The 13,465-nt window shown below is 41.9% G+C and overlaps 1 protein-coding gene across 1 annotated transcript in view; it reads right to left on the reverse strand.

Moving 5' to 3' along the window:
- LOC146551881 (uncharacterized) overlaps nucleotides 1-13,465 on the reverse strand; it is an 85,312-nt gene that overhangs the window by 50,615 nt on the left and 21,232 nt on the right. Inside the window, exons 79-127 of the mRNA XM_085258276.1 lie at nucleotides 13,302-13,408; nucleotides 12,927-13,094; nucleotides 12,511-12,710; nucleotides 12,300-12,412; nucleotides 12,047-12,153; nucleotides 11,672-11,839; nucleotides 11,256-11,455; nucleotides 11,045-11,157; nucleotides 10,786-10,892; nucleotides 10,497-10,673; nucleotides 10,043-10,251; nucleotides 9,851-9,945; nucleotides 9,718-9,743; nucleotides 9,520-9,541; nucleotides 9,399-9,426; nucleotides 9,206-9,290; nucleotides 8,939-9,085; nucleotides 8,640-8,851; nucleotides 8,449-8,552; nucleotides 8,241-8,359; nucleotides 7,971-8,138; nucleotides 7,555-7,754; nucleotides 7,344-7,456; nucleotides 7,085-7,191; nucleotides 6,710-6,877; nucleotides 6,294-6,493; nucleotides 6,083-6,195; nucleotides 5,830-5,936; nucleotides 5,455-5,622; nucleotides 5,039-5,238; nucleotides 4,828-4,940; nucleotides 4,569-4,675; nucleotides 4,280-4,456; nucleotides 3,826-4,034; nucleotides 3,634-3,728; nucleotides 3,501-3,526; nucleotides 3,303-3,324; nucleotides 3,182-3,209; nucleotides 2,989-3,073; nucleotides 2,722-2,868; nucleotides 2,423-2,634; nucleotides 2,232-2,335; nucleotides 2,024-2,142; nucleotides 1,754-1,921; nucleotides 1,338-1,537; nucleotides 1,127-1,239; nucleotides 874-980; nucleotides 499-666; nucleotides 83-282 (exon numbers count right to left, since the gene is read on the reverse strand). Coding sequence (XP_085114402.1) covers nucleotides 83-282; nucleotides 499-666; nucleotides 874-980; nucleotides 1,127-1,239; nucleotides 1,338-1,537; nucleotides 1,754-1,921; nucleotides 2,024-2,142; nucleotides 2,232-2,335; nucleotides 2,423-2,634; nucleotides 2,722-2,868; nucleotides 2,989-3,073; nucleotides 3,182-3,209; nucleotides 3,303-3,324; nucleotides 3,501-3,526; nucleotides 3,634-3,728; nucleotides 3,826-4,034; nucleotides 4,280-4,456; nucleotides 4,569-4,675; nucleotides 4,828-4,940; nucleotides 5,039-5,238; nucleotides 5,455-5,622; nucleotides 5,830-5,936; nucleotides 6,083-6,195; nucleotides 6,294-6,493; nucleotides 6,710-6,877; nucleotides 7,085-7,191; nucleotides 7,344-7,456; nucleotides 7,555-7,754; nucleotides 7,971-8,138; nucleotides 8,241-8,359; nucleotides 8,449-8,552; nucleotides 8,640-8,851; nucleotides 8,939-9,085; nucleotides 9,206-9,290; nucleotides 9,399-9,426; nucleotides 9,520-9,541; nucleotides 9,718-9,743; nucleotides 9,851-9,945; nucleotides 10,043-10,251; nucleotides 10,497-10,673; nucleotides 10,786-10,892; nucleotides 11,045-11,157; nucleotides 11,256-11,455; nucleotides 11,672-11,839; nucleotides 12,047-12,153; nucleotides 12,300-12,412; nucleotides 12,511-12,710; nucleotides 12,927-13,094; nucleotides 13,302-13,408 — 6,451 coding nt within the window. The remainder of the gene's footprint in view (nucleotides 1-82; nucleotides 283-498; nucleotides 667-873; nucleotides 981-1,126; nucleotides 1,240-1,337; nucleotides 1,538-1,753; nucleotides 1,922-2,023; nucleotides 2,143-2,231; nucleotides 2,336-2,422; nucleotides 2,635-2,721; nucleotides 2,869-2,988; nucleotides 3,074-3,181; nucleotides 3,210-3,302; nucleotides 3,325-3,500; nucleotides 3,527-3,633; nucleotides 3,729-3,825; nucleotides 4,035-4,279; nucleotides 4,457-4,568; nucleotides 4,676-4,827; nucleotides 4,941-5,038; nucleotides 5,239-5,454; nucleotides 5,623-5,829; nucleotides 5,937-6,082; nucleotides 6,196-6,293; nucleotides 6,494-6,709; nucleotides 6,878-7,084; nucleotides 7,192-7,343; nucleotides 7,457-7,554; nucleotides 7,755-7,970; nucleotides 8,139-8,240; nucleotides 8,360-8,448; nucleotides 8,553-8,639; nucleotides 8,852-8,938; nucleotides 9,086-9,205; nucleotides 9,291-9,398; nucleotides 9,427-9,519; nucleotides 9,542-9,717; nucleotides 9,744-9,850; nucleotides 9,946-10,042; nucleotides 10,252-10,496; nucleotides 10,674-10,785; nucleotides 10,893-11,044; nucleotides 11,158-11,255; nucleotides 11,456-11,671; nucleotides 11,840-12,046; nucleotides 12,154-12,299; nucleotides 12,413-12,510; nucleotides 12,711-12,926; nucleotides 13,095-13,301; nucleotides 13,409-13,465) is intronic.

Below are 13,465 nucleotides of genomic sequence, written 5' to 3' on the forward strand. Positions count from 1 at the left end.
AAAACATTCTCATGCTGTTCTTTGTCTCTATTGTCATTTTCATTTGCAACAAAATCTTGATTGCTCCAAGAAAACTACTCACATGACTTGGTAGTTCATGCAGCTGATGTTTGTGGTTGTGTTTATGAGCATTTCTGGAGTAAAACTGGCAAGGATAGGAATCAGTTTCACATGGAACCAAAGTTCATAGTCGTTTGTCGTGAAAGTGGAGAAATGTGGACTGATGACGATGAAGGTCGCATTCATGATCCGATCTCTCACAACAGGCTGGAAGTGTGGGGTCTGTCATATTAAAGTGGAAAAAGACATAAGCAAAGGTGAGATTGCATGTTGGAAGTACACCCATACAACATGGTACAAAGGCTGTAACCATTTGTTTTCTAAGATACAATAGCCAACAATGGATGTAGCGGTTGAGACCGATGTCTTATTCTGTGTTTACTTCTAGAATCAAATATCCGCATTGTCCTCCTTCACCCTTTTAGGAGGCTAGCCTACCTGTCCATTGGCTGTCAGCTGTGTCAGGAATTCATCCACATTTTTTAGAGCGTTGCCCTGTTCAAGTTGTTTAAACACAAGATCAATAAAATCTGTGTTATTTGAGGCTCCAGAGCTCAGTAGCAGCTGTGCCACCTCAGAGGGATTGAGCGTTGACAACAATCCAGCCTACAACAGGGAATCAACATAATATCAGACAGCAGTAATGACCAATGCTATGGGTAAATGAATAGAGTTTGCAACCAAAGAAAGTGTGCTCTATGATTTGCTTGTATTTTTGATATGGCAAAATAAACTCCTGTGTTTGTTTTCTTAAGTCTACAATTTTGTTTTCCTGTTCTTAAGGGAGGACTAGAAGTGCAATGTAGGGCTTACCGTAGAGATGTTGAAGTCTTTGAGGTCAGAGTATGATGTATATTGGACGAATGGACCCAGATTTGCTTTAACCCATTGGGCATCACTCTCATTTTGTTGCCTGCAAGCTAAGGCATGCAGACAAAAGTTAGGATGTGCTCAATTTAGCAAGGTTTGTGACTGGTAGACATGAAAGAATTTAAGTTTTTTGTCTGAGTGCTTTTCAAGACATTTCACACTGGAAAGCACATAATGCACCCTATGTCTGCTCTACCTGGCTCATTGATGGCATTTTCAGCATTTCTTAGGTAGCCCAGCAGACCATGTGTGATCTCTTGCCGTCTGTACAGTGGCATCTCCTGGATAACTGAAGCCAACCCACTCACACTGCAACAGTTGAAAGAAAACATTCTCATGCTGTTCTTTGTCTCTATTGTCATTTTCATTTGCAACAAAATCTTGATTGCTCCAAGAAAACTACTCACATGACTTGGTAGTTCATGCAGCTGATGTTTGTGGTTGTGTTTATGAGCATTTCTGGAGTAAAACTGGCAAGGATAGGAATCAGTTTCACATGGAACCAAAGTTCATAGTCGTTTGTCGTGAAAGTGGAGAAATGTGGACTGATGACGATGAAGGTCGCATTCATGATCCGATCTCTCACAACAGGCTGGAAAATTGGCATCTGTGAAATTGAGGTGGAAAAGAAGCTAAGCAATACAGAGACTGCATGTTGTAAATGTACTCATACAACATGTCACAAAGGTTGCAAACAAGTCTTCTCTATGATAGACTCCTTGAAGAGTTGTGTAGCGGTTTAGCAAATGTCTTATTCTGTCTTATCCTGCTGGAATAAAACACCAGGATTGTCCTCCTTCACCCTTTTAGAAGCCTAGCATACCTGTCCATTGGCTGTCAGTTGTGTGAGGAATCCATCCACATTTTCTAGAGCGTTGCCCTCTTGCAGTCGCTCAAACACACGATCAATCAAATCTGTGTTATTGGAGGCTCCCAAACTCAGTACCAGCTGTGCCACCTGAGAAGGACTGAGGACTGACAACAATTCAGCCTACAAAAGAGAACCAGCATAATATCAGACAGCAGTCATGGAAATGTTCTGGGTAAAAGAATTCCGTTTACAGGAAGATGTACATCTGCAGTTGGCACTCACAGCGGACAAATTAGGATTGAAGGCTTCCAAGTCCTGCACAGTTGCAAAATCAGAGAAGTCGCCAAGGTTTGCCTTTAGCCACGCTTGGCTCCCCGTGATAGATGAGACACAGCCAGGATCTGCAGAAAAAGCAAGAAAGTTATTGACAGGGTAATATACCACATGTTGTCATGGAAAAACCAAAGTGAGCTTGAGTTTCTCCTTTTACCTGTTGAGTCATTTCTTGACAAGAACGGTTTGATGAAGTGAGTGAAGACTGCTTGCTGTGTGTCTCTGTCCATGGATGCCTTTTGGCTTCCAAATGCCTGAATGCTACATTTGAGAGAAAGCTTTCAACATCTAAACTTCTAGTCAACTGCACATTTGCAGAACAGAGCTATATGTCTCATATTTACTTACACAGTCTGGTATGTCTGGCAGCTGAAGTTTTTGGAGCTAAGGCAAAATAGGAAGTTGAAAGATGGAACGGCCAGAAACGGACGGATCTTTGTCTTGAACCAGCTGGTAATGAACTCCTCACTCTGTAGTTGTGCCTGGCTGAAGTTGTCAATTCTCACTTCTCCAAGAGCCTCGAGCACATTTGACGAGGTCGGGTAGGTGTTGTTGACGGCCTTGAATTGGCAGAAAAATAATTGTAGCTGGACCCAAACTTCACGCAGGGAAATGGTAATATTGTGAAAATGTGATTTTGTACTTACCATGTTAGCAAATGTCTCAAGGGCCTGGTCCAGTACAGCAGAGGCTTTTTGGAAGAAAAGCTTCCAGACTTCTACTGGGTATATGTTTTGGCTTTTCAGTGTGCAGTTCAGCAGTGTGACCAAGTTGCTGGATGTGAGATAGGGAGCCTTGAAAAAGAAAATTGACAAAGAATACAGCCATTTTGTCAGAGCTCATGGAGATTTGTCTCAGGACCATAATGAGGCAAAATCCATGTTCTGTTTTTGGAGTTTAAAAAGGAATCTTACAGAGGAACAGGCATGTTCTGTGATGGTGAAATTGCACAGGGCTGCCGAGGAATTGCCAGCTGACAGGATTTGCTCAAGTTTTGAACTGTGGAAAAAACACAATAAATTGAAATCCAATGTCCCCTTAATTACACTGTGTTAACAAATTTTACCTAGACAGAATCAACATTGAACAAAACGGCATTTCACCCACCCATCAACTCCATTACAAATGAGATTCACTGTGAAAAGAGAATGGTTGTGTGTCAGATAATAGTCCTTCAGAATGCATTTATATCCTTAGAGTTGAAATGTGTACTTCTAGACAGACTTACCATGAACTGGGGTCACCTTGCACTGAAGACAAAGAAAATATGAGTGTTAGTATAGTGGAAACATCTTCTTCAAGTGTAAATACCTTGACTTTGTCACAGTTGGCCCAATTAGTGTGCCAAACCTGGATCAAATATTGGATAACCCATGTAAGACACCCCCCACACCCACCCACCCACCCCCCAAAAAACTAATCTTACCACAAAGGAAGCTGGAACTGAGCAGCCTGTTTGAGAAGAAAAAGAAAGGAAACAAATCAATGGAGTAGTCATTACAGTGCTGGTACTGGGCTTTTGGGAAAAGTTTAGTCAGGAAAGCCCATTTGCCACATACGTGGGAATGTGTCCTGGAGGTACTGCTTGCTTGATCTCACGCCCTGTGAAAGGTCCAGTGGCAATGCTGCCAAACTCTGCGCAAGACCATCGTATCTAAAGGAAGAAAAGAATTCATTGTGACTTGTCAGGAGCCTCAGCTTGGCATTGTGCACACCCAAATGTCTAACTGTGGATATCAGAAATATCTTACACAGCCTGGTAGGATTCACAGGTGATGTTACTGGGGATCACCCGCAAGCTGCTAGGAAGGATGCTCGCCATCACAGGAACCAAATAAACCTGGAACCACTGTTGATAGTCTTCTGGCTGAAAGTCTTTAAGCTGAGGAGCAAGGGCTGTCAAGGTCAGGCTCAAAATGGTGTCTCGCACATCTGGATTTTGGATGAGGGTGACATTTCTCTGAAAAGAGAAGGGGATCATAATAAGGTCAGAGAGGAAGTTCTGAAGTCTTTGTGGAAATGCGGAGATGAGGGGGAGCTTATCTAAACTAAATCTTTGTACTTCTGTACAGCAGGGATGCCTCAAGGCATGAAGCATATCAGAAATGGATCATTTTCAGTTAAACACTTGAGCAGGTTTATGAAAGAACACTGTTAACATTTGTTGATGTTTGCGCTGAGGTAAGGTTACCAATGAGAATTCACCTGCTTGTTGATGTTTGCAAAAGCCTGGAAGAATTGGTTGAGCTGCTCATAATCACTGGTCTCTGTCAAGCTTGTCAACACCTCCCTTACAACATGTGCATCGTTTAAAGCACCACTGTTTGGATCTAGGATTAGATCAGCCTTTTGCGATGGTGAAAGAACGTCCAGAACTGCCAGCTATGGATACAAAAAAGTAGAATTCATGAAATGCATGTCTTTTGTATAATTTCCAGAATTTTGCTTTGCTATTCTCAAGAAAGACAGGAAGAGTAATAAGAGTAAAGCTTACCGTAGAGATGTTGAAGTCTTTGAGGTCAGAGTATGATGTATATTGGACGAATGGACCCAGATTTGCTTTAACCCATTGGGCATCACTCTCATTTTGTTGCCTGCAAGCTAAGGCATACAAACAAAAGTTAGGATGTGCCAAATTTAGGAAGGTTTTTGACAGGTAGACATGAAAGAATATGTGGGCAAGTTTTTTGTCTGAGTGCTTTTCAAGACATTTCACACTGGAAAGCACATAACGCACCCTATGTCTGCCCTACCTGGCTCATTGATGGCATTTTCAGCATTTCTTAGGTAGCCCAGCAGACCATGTGTGATCTCTTGCCGTCTGTACAGTGGCATCTCCTGGATAACTGAAGCCAACCCACTCACACTGCAACAGTTGAAAGAAAACGTTCTCATGTTGTTCTTTGTCAGTATTGTCATTTTCATTTGCAACAAAATCTTGATTGCTCCACGAAAACTACTCACATGACTTGGTAATTCATGCAGCTGATGTTTGTGGTTGTGTTTATGAGCATTTCTGGAGTAAAACTGGCAAGGATAGGAATCAGTTTCACATGGAACCAAAGTTCATAGTCGTTTGTCGTGAAAGTGGAGAAATGTGGACTGATGACGATGAAGGTCGCATTCATGATCCGATCTCTCACAACAGGCTGGAAGTGTGGGGTCTGTCATATTAAAGTGGAAAAAGACATAAGCAAAGGTGAGATTGCATGTTGGAAGTACACCCATACAACATGGTACAAAGGCTGTAACCATTTGTTTTCTAAGATACAATAGCCAACAATGGATGTAGCGGTTGAGACCGATGTCTTATTCTGTGTTTACTTCTAGAATCAAATATCCGCATTGTCCTCCTTCACCCTTTTAGGAGGCTAGCCTACCTGTCCATTGGCTGTCAGCTGTGTCAGGAATTCATCCACATTTTTTAGAACATTGCCCTCTTCAAGTTTTTCAAACACAAGATCAATAAAATCTGTGTTATTTGAGGCTCCAGAGCTCAGTAGCAGCTGTGCCACCTCAGAGGGATTGAGCGTTGACAACAATCCAGCCTACAACAGGGAATCAACATATTATCAGACAACAGTAATGACCAATGCTGTGGGTAAAGGATTAGAGTTTGCAACCAAAGAAAGTGTGCTCTATGATTTGCTTGTATTTTTGATATGGCAAAATAAACTCCTGTGTTTGTCTTCTTAAGTCTACAATTTTGTTTTCCTGTTCTTAAGGGAGGACTAGAAGTGCAATGTAGGGCTTACCGTAGAGATGTTGAAGTCTTTGAGGTCAGAGTATGATGTATATTGGACGAATGGACCCAGATTTGCTTTAACCCATTGGGCATCACTCTCATTTTGTTGCCTGCAAGCTAAGGCATGCAGACAAAAGTTAGGATGTGCTCAATTTAGCAAGGTTTGTGACAGGTAGACATGAAAGAATTTAAGTTTTTTGTGTGAGTGCTTTTCAAGACATTTCACACTGGAAAGCACATAATGCACCCTATGTCTGCTCTACCTGGCTCATTGATGGCATTTTCAGCATTTCTTAGGTAGCCCAGCAGACCATGTGTGATCTCTTGCCGTCTGTACAGTGGCATCTCCTGGATAACTGAAGCCAACCCACTCACACTGCAACAGTTGAAAGAAAACATTCTCATGCTGTTCTTTGTCTCTATTGTCATTTTCATTTGCAACAAAATCTTGATTGCTCCAAGAAAACTACTCACATGACTTGGTAGTTCATGCAGCTGATGTTTGTGGTTGTGTTTATGAGCATTTCTGGAGTAAAACTGGCAAGGATAGGAATCAGTTTCACATGGAACCAAAGTTCATAGTCGTTTGTCGTGAAAGTGGAGAAATGTGGACTGATGACGATGAAGGTCGCATTCATGATCCGATCTCTCACAACAGGCTGGAAGTGTGGGGTCTGTCATATTAAAGTGGAAAAAGACATAAGCAAAGGTGAGATTGCATGTTGGAAGTACACCCATACAACATGGTACAAAGGCTGTAACCATTTGTTTTCTAAGATACAATAGCCAACAATGGATGTAGCGGTTGAGACCGATGTCTTATTCTGTGTTTACTTCTAGAATCAAATATCCGCATTGTCCTCCTTCACCCTTTTAGGAGGCTAGCCTACCTGTCCATTGGCTGTCAGCTGTGTCAGGAATTCATCCACATTTTTTAGAGCGTTGCCCTGTTCAAGTTGTTTAAACACAAGATCAATAAAATCTGTGTTATTTGAGGCTCCAGAGCTCAGTAGCAGCTGTGCCACCTCAGAGGGATTGAGCGTTGACAACAATCCAGCCTACAACAGGGAATCAACATAATATCAGACAGCAGTAATGACCAATGCTATGGGTAAATGAATAGAGTTTGCAACCAAAGAAAGTGTGCTCTATGATTTGCTTGTATTTTTGATATGGCAAAATAAACTCCTGTGTTTGTTTTCTTAAGTCTACAATTTTGTTTTCCTGTTCTTAAGGGAGGACTAGAAGTGCAATGTAGGGCTTACCGTAGAGATGTTGAAGTCTTTGAGGTCAGAGTATGATGTATATTGGACGAATGGACCCAGATTTGCTTTAACCCATTGGGCATCACTCTCATTTTGTTGCCTGCAAGCTAAGGCATACAAACAAAAGTTAGGATGTGCCAAATTTAGGAAGGTTTTTGACAGGTAGACATGAAAGAATATGTGGGCAAGTTTTTTGTCTGAGTGCTTTTCAAGACATTTCACACTGGAAAGCACATAACGCACCCTATGTCTGCCCTACCTGGCTCATTGATGGCATTTTCAGCATTTCTTAGGTAGCCCAGCAGACCATGTGTGATCTCTTGCCGTCTGTACAGTGGCATCTCCTGGATAACTGAAGCCAACCCACTCACACTGCAACAGTTGAAAGAAAACGTTCTCATGCTGTTCTTTGTCTCTATTGTCATTTTCATTTGCAACAAAATCTTGATTGCTCCACGAAAACTACTCACATGACTTGGTAGTTCATGCAGCTGATGTTTGTGGTTGTGTTTATGAGCATTTCTGGAGTAAAACTGGCAAGGATAGGAATCAGTTTCACATGGAACCAAAGTTCATAGTCGTTTGTCGTGAAAGTGGAGAAATGTGGACTGATGACGATGAAGGTCGCATTCATGATCCGATCTCTCACAACAGGCTGGAAAATTGGCATCTGTGAAATTGAGGTGGAAAAGAAGCTAAGCAATACAGAGACTGCATGTTGTAAATGTACTCATACAACATGTCACAAAGGTTGCAAACAAGTCTTCTCTATGATAGACTCCTTGAAGAGTTGTGTAGCGGTTTAGCAAATGTCTTATTCTGTCTTATCCTGCTGGAATAAAACACCAGGATTGTCCTCCTTCACCCTTTTAGAAGCCTAGCATACCTGTCCATTGGCTGTCAGTTGTGTGAGGAATCCATCCACATTTTCTAGAGCGTTGCCCTCTTGCAGTCGCTCAAACACACGATCAATCAAATCTGTGTTATTGGAGGCTCCCAAACTCAGTACCAGCTGTGCCACCTGAGAAGGACTGAGGACTGACAACAATTCAGCCTACAAAAGAGAACCAGCATAATATCAGACAGCAGTCATGGAAATGTTCTGGGTAAAAGAATTCCGTTTACAGGAAGATGTACATCTGCAGTTGGCACTCACAGCGGACAAATTAGGATTGAAGGCTTCCAAGTCCTGCACAGTTGCAAAATCAGAGAAGTCGCCAAGGTTTGCCTTTAGCCACGCTTGGCTCCCCGTGATAGATGAGACACAGCCAGGATCTGCAGAAAAAGCAAGAAAGTTATTGACAGGGTAATATACCACATGTTGTCATGGAAAAACCAAAGTGAGCTTGAGTTTCTCCTTTTACCTGTTGAGTCATTTCTTGACAAGAACGGTTTGATGAAGTGAGTGAAGACTGCTTGCTGTGTGTCTCTGTCCATGGATGCCTTTTGGCTTCCAAATGCCTGAATGCTACATTTGAGAGAAAGCTTTCAACATCTAAACTTCTAGTCAACTGCACATTTGCAGAACAGAGCTATATGTCTCATATTTACTTACACAGTCTGGTATGTCTGGCAGCTGAAGTTTTTGGAGCTAAGGCAAAATAGGAAGTTGAAAGATGGAACGGCCAGAAACGGACGGATCTTTGTCTTGAACCAGCTGGTAATGAACTCCTCACTCTGTAGTTGTGCCTGGCTGAAGTTGTCAATTCTCACTTCTCCAAGAGCCTCGAGCACATTTGACGAGGTCGGGTAGGTGTTGTTGACGGCCTTGAATTGGCAGAAAAATAATTGTAGCTGGACCCAAACTTCACGCAGGGAAATGGTAATATTGTGAAAATGTGATTTTGTACTTACCATGTTAGCAAATGTCTCAAGGGCCTGGTCCAGTACAGCAGAGGCTTTTTGGAAGAAAAGCTTCCAGACTTCTACTGGGTATATGTTTTGGCTTTTCAGTGTGCAGTTCAGCAGTGTGACCAAGTTGCTGGATGTGAGATAGGGAGCCTTGAAAAAGAAAATTGACAAAGAATACAGCCATTTTGTCAGAGCTCATGGAGATTTGTCTCAGGACCATAATGAGGCAAAATCCATGTTCTGTTTTTGGAGTTTAAAAAGGAATCTTACAGAGGAACAGGCATGTTCTGTGATGGTGAAATTGCACAGGGCTGCCGAGGAATTGCCAGCTGACAGGATTTGCTCAAGTTTTGAACTGTGGAAAAAACACAATAAATTGAAATCCAATGTCCCCTTAATTACACTGTGTTAACAAATTTTACCTAGACAGAATCAACATTGAACAAAACGGCATTTCACCCACCCATCAACTCCATTACAAATGAGATTCACTGTGAAAAGAGAATGGTTGTGTGTCAGATAATAGTCCTTCAGAATGCATTTATATCCTTAGAGTTGAAATGTGTACTTCTAGACAGACTTACCATGAACTGGGGTCACCTTGCACTGAAGACAAAGAAAATATGAGTGTTAGTATAGTGGAAACATCTTCTTCAAGTGTAAATACCTTGACTTTGTCACAGTTGGCCCAATTAGTGTGCCAAACCTGGATCAAATATTGGATAACCCATGTAAGACACCCCCCACACCCACCCACCCACCCCCCAAAAAACTAATCTTACCACAAAGGAAGCTGGAACTGAGCAGCCTGTTTGAGAAGAAAAAGAAAGGAAACAAATCAATGGAGTAGTCATTACAGTGCTGGTACTGGGCTTTTGGGAAAAGTTTAGTCAGGAAAGCCCATTTGCCACATACGTGGGAATGTGTCCTGGAGGTACTGCTTGCTTGATCTCACGCCCTGTGAAAGGTCCAGTGGCAATGCTGCCAAACTCTGCGCAAGACCATCGTATCTAAAGGAAGAAAAGAATTCATTGTGACTTGTCAGGAGCCTCAGCTTGGCATTGTGCACACCCAAATGTCTAACTGTGGATATCAGAAATATCTTACACAGCCTGGTAGGATTCACAGGTGATGTTACTGGGGATCACCCGCAAGCTGCTAGGAAGGATGCTCGCCATCACAGGAACCAAATAAACCTGGAACCACTGTTGATAGTCTTCTGGCTGAAAGTCTTTAAGCTGAGGAGCAAGGGCTGTCAAGGTCAGGCTCAAAATGGTGTCTCGCACATCTGGATTTTGGATGAGGGTGACATTTCTCTGAAAAGAGAAGGGGATCATAATAAGGTCAGAGAGGAAGTTCTGAAGTCTTTGTGGAAATGCGGAGATGAGGGGGAGCTTATCTAAACTAAATCTTTGTACTTCTGTACAGCAGGGATGCCTCAAGGCATGAAGCATATCAGAAATGGATCATTTTCAGTTAAACACTTGAGCAGGTTTATGAAAGAACACTGTTAACATTTGTTGATGTTTGCGCTGAGGTAAGGTTACCAATGAGAATTCACCTGCTTGTTGATGTTTGCAAAAGCCTGGAAGAATTGGTTGAGCTGCTCATAATCACTGGTCTCTGTCAAGCTTGTCAACACCTCCCTTACAACATGTGCATCGTTTAAAGCACCACTGTTTGGATCTAGGATTAGATCAGCCTTTTGCGATGGTGAAAGAACGTCCAGAACTGCCAGCTATGGATACAAAAAAGTAGAATTCATGAAATGCATGTCTTTTGTATAATTTCCAGAATTTTGCTTTGCTATTCTCAAGAAAGACAGGAAGAGTAATAAGAGTAAAGCTTACCGTAGAGATGTTGAAGTCTTTGAGGTCAGAGTATGATGTATATTGGACGAATGGACCCAGATTTGCTTTAACCCATTGGGCATCACTCTCATTTTGTTGCCTGCAAGCTAAGGCATACAAACAAAAGTTAGGATGTGCCAAATTTAGGAAGGTTTTTGACAGGTAGACATGAAAGAATATGTGGGCAAGTTTTTTGTCTGAGTGCTTTTCAAGACATTTCACACTGGAAAGCACATAACGCACCCTATGTCTGCCCTACCTGGCTCATTGATGGCATTTTCAGCATTTCTTAGGTAGCCCAGCAGACCATGTGTGATCTCTTGCCGTCTGTACAGTGGCATCTCCTGGATAACTGAAGCCAACCCACTCACACTGCAACAGTTGAAAGAAAACGTTCTCATGTTGTTCTTTGTCAGTATTGTCATTTTCATTTGCAACAAAATCTTGATTGCTCCACGAAAACTACTCACATGACTTGGTAATTCATGCAGCTGATGTTTGTGGTTGTGTTTATGAGCATTTCTGGAGTAAAACTGGCAAGGATAGGAATCAGTTTCACATGGAACCAAAGTTCATAGTCGTTTGTCGTGAAAGTGGAGAAATGTGGACTGATGACGATGAAGGTCGCATTCATGATCCGATCTCTCACAACAGGCTGGAAGTGTGGGGTCTGTCATATTAAAGTGGAAAAAGACATAAGCAAAGGTGAGATTGCATGTTGGAAGTACACCCATACAACATGGTACAAAGGCTGTAACCATTTGTTTTCTAAGATACAATAGCCAACAATGGATGTAGCGGTTGAGACCGATGTCTTATTCTGTGTTTACTTCTAGAATCAAATATCCGCATTGTCCTCCTTCACCCTTTTAGGAGGCTAGCCTACCTGTCCATTGGCTGTCAGCTGTGTCAGGAATTCATCCACATTTTTTAGAACATTGCCCTCTTCAAGTTTTTCAAACACAAGATCAATAAAATCTGTGTTATTTGAGGCTCCAGAGCTCAGTAGCAGCTGTGCCACCTCAGAGGGATTGAGCGTTGACAACAATCCAGCCTACAACAGGGAATCAACATATTATCAGACAACAGTAATGACCAATGCTGTGGGTAAAGGATTAGAGTTTGCAACCAAAGAAAGTGTGCTCTATGATTTGCTTGTATTTTTGATATGGCAAAATAAACTCCTGTGTTTGTCTTCTTAAGTCTACAATTTTGTTTTCCTGTTCTTAAGGGAGGACTAGAAGTGCAATGTAGGGCTTACCGTAGAGATGTTGAAGTCTTTGAGGTCAGAGTATGATGTATATTGGACGAATGGACCCAGATTTGCTTTAACCCATTGGGCATCACTCTCATTTTGTTGCCTGCAAGCTAAGGCATGCAGACAAAAGTTAGGATGTGCTCAATTTAGCAAGGTTTGTGACTGGTAGACATGAAAGAATTTAAGTTTTTTGTGTGAGTGCTTTTCAAGACATTTCACACTGGAAAGCACATAATGCACCCTATGTCTGCTCTACCTGGCTCATTGATGGCATTTTCAGCATTTCTTAGGTAGCCCAGCAGACCATGTGTGATCTCTTGCCGTCTGTACAGTGGCATCTCCTGGATAACTGAAGCCAACCCACTCACACTGCAACAGTTGAAAGAAAACATTCTCATGCTGTTCTTTGTCTCTATTGTCATTTTCATTTGCAACAAAATCTTGATTGCTCCAAGAAAACTACTCACATGACTTGGTAGTTCATGCAGCTGATGTTTGTGGTTGTGTTTATGAGCATTTCTGGAGTAAAACTGGCAAGGATAGGAATCAGTTTCACATGGAACCAAAGTTCATAGTCGTTTGTCGTGAAAGTGGAGAAATGTGGACTGATGACGATGAAGGTCGCATTCATGATCCGATCTCTCACAACAGGCTGGAAGTGTGGGGTCTGTCATATTAAAGTGGAAAAAGACATAAGCAAAGGTGAGATTGCATGTTGGAAGTACACCCATACAACATGGTACAAAGGCTGTAACCATTTGTTTTCTAAGATACAATAGCCAACAATGGATGTAGCGGTTGAGACCGATGTCTTATTCTGTGTTTACTTCTAGAATCAAATATCCGCATTGTCCTCCTTCACCCTTTTAGGAGGCTAGCCTACCTGTCCATTGGCTGTCAGCTGTGTCAGGAATTCATCCACATTTTTTAGAGCGTTGCCCTGTTCAAGTTGTTTAAACACAAGATCAATAAAATCTGTGTTATTTGAGGCTCCAGAGCTCAGTAGCAGCTGTGCCACCTCAGAGGGATTGAGCGTTGACAACAATCCAGCCTACAACAGGGAATCAACATAATATCAGACAGCAGTAATGACCAATGCTATGGGTAAATGAATAGAGTTTGCAACCAAAGAAAGTGTGCTCTATGATTTGCTTGTATTTTTGATATGGCAAAATAAACTCCTGTGTTTGTTTTCTTAAGTCTACAATTTTGTTTTCCTGTTCTTAAGGGAGGACTAGAAGTGCAATGTAGGGCTTACCGTAGAGATGTTGAAGTCTTTGAGGTCAGAGTATGATGTATATTGGACGAATGGACCCAGATTTGCTTTAACCCATTGGGCATCACTCTCATTTTGTTGCCTGCAAGCTAAGGCATGCAGACAAAAGTTAGGATGTGCTCAATTTAGCAAGGTTTGTGACTGGT

Source organism: Mchenga conophoros, linkage group LG19 (assembly GCF_057382185.1).
Source record: "Mchenga conophoros isolate Kocher_MC1m ecotype Shallow Benthic linkage group LG19, M_conophoros_male_GT1.1, whole genome shotgun sequence".
NCBI lineage: Eukaryota > Metazoa > Chordata > Actinopteri > Cichliformes > Cichlidae > Mchenga > Mchenga conophoros.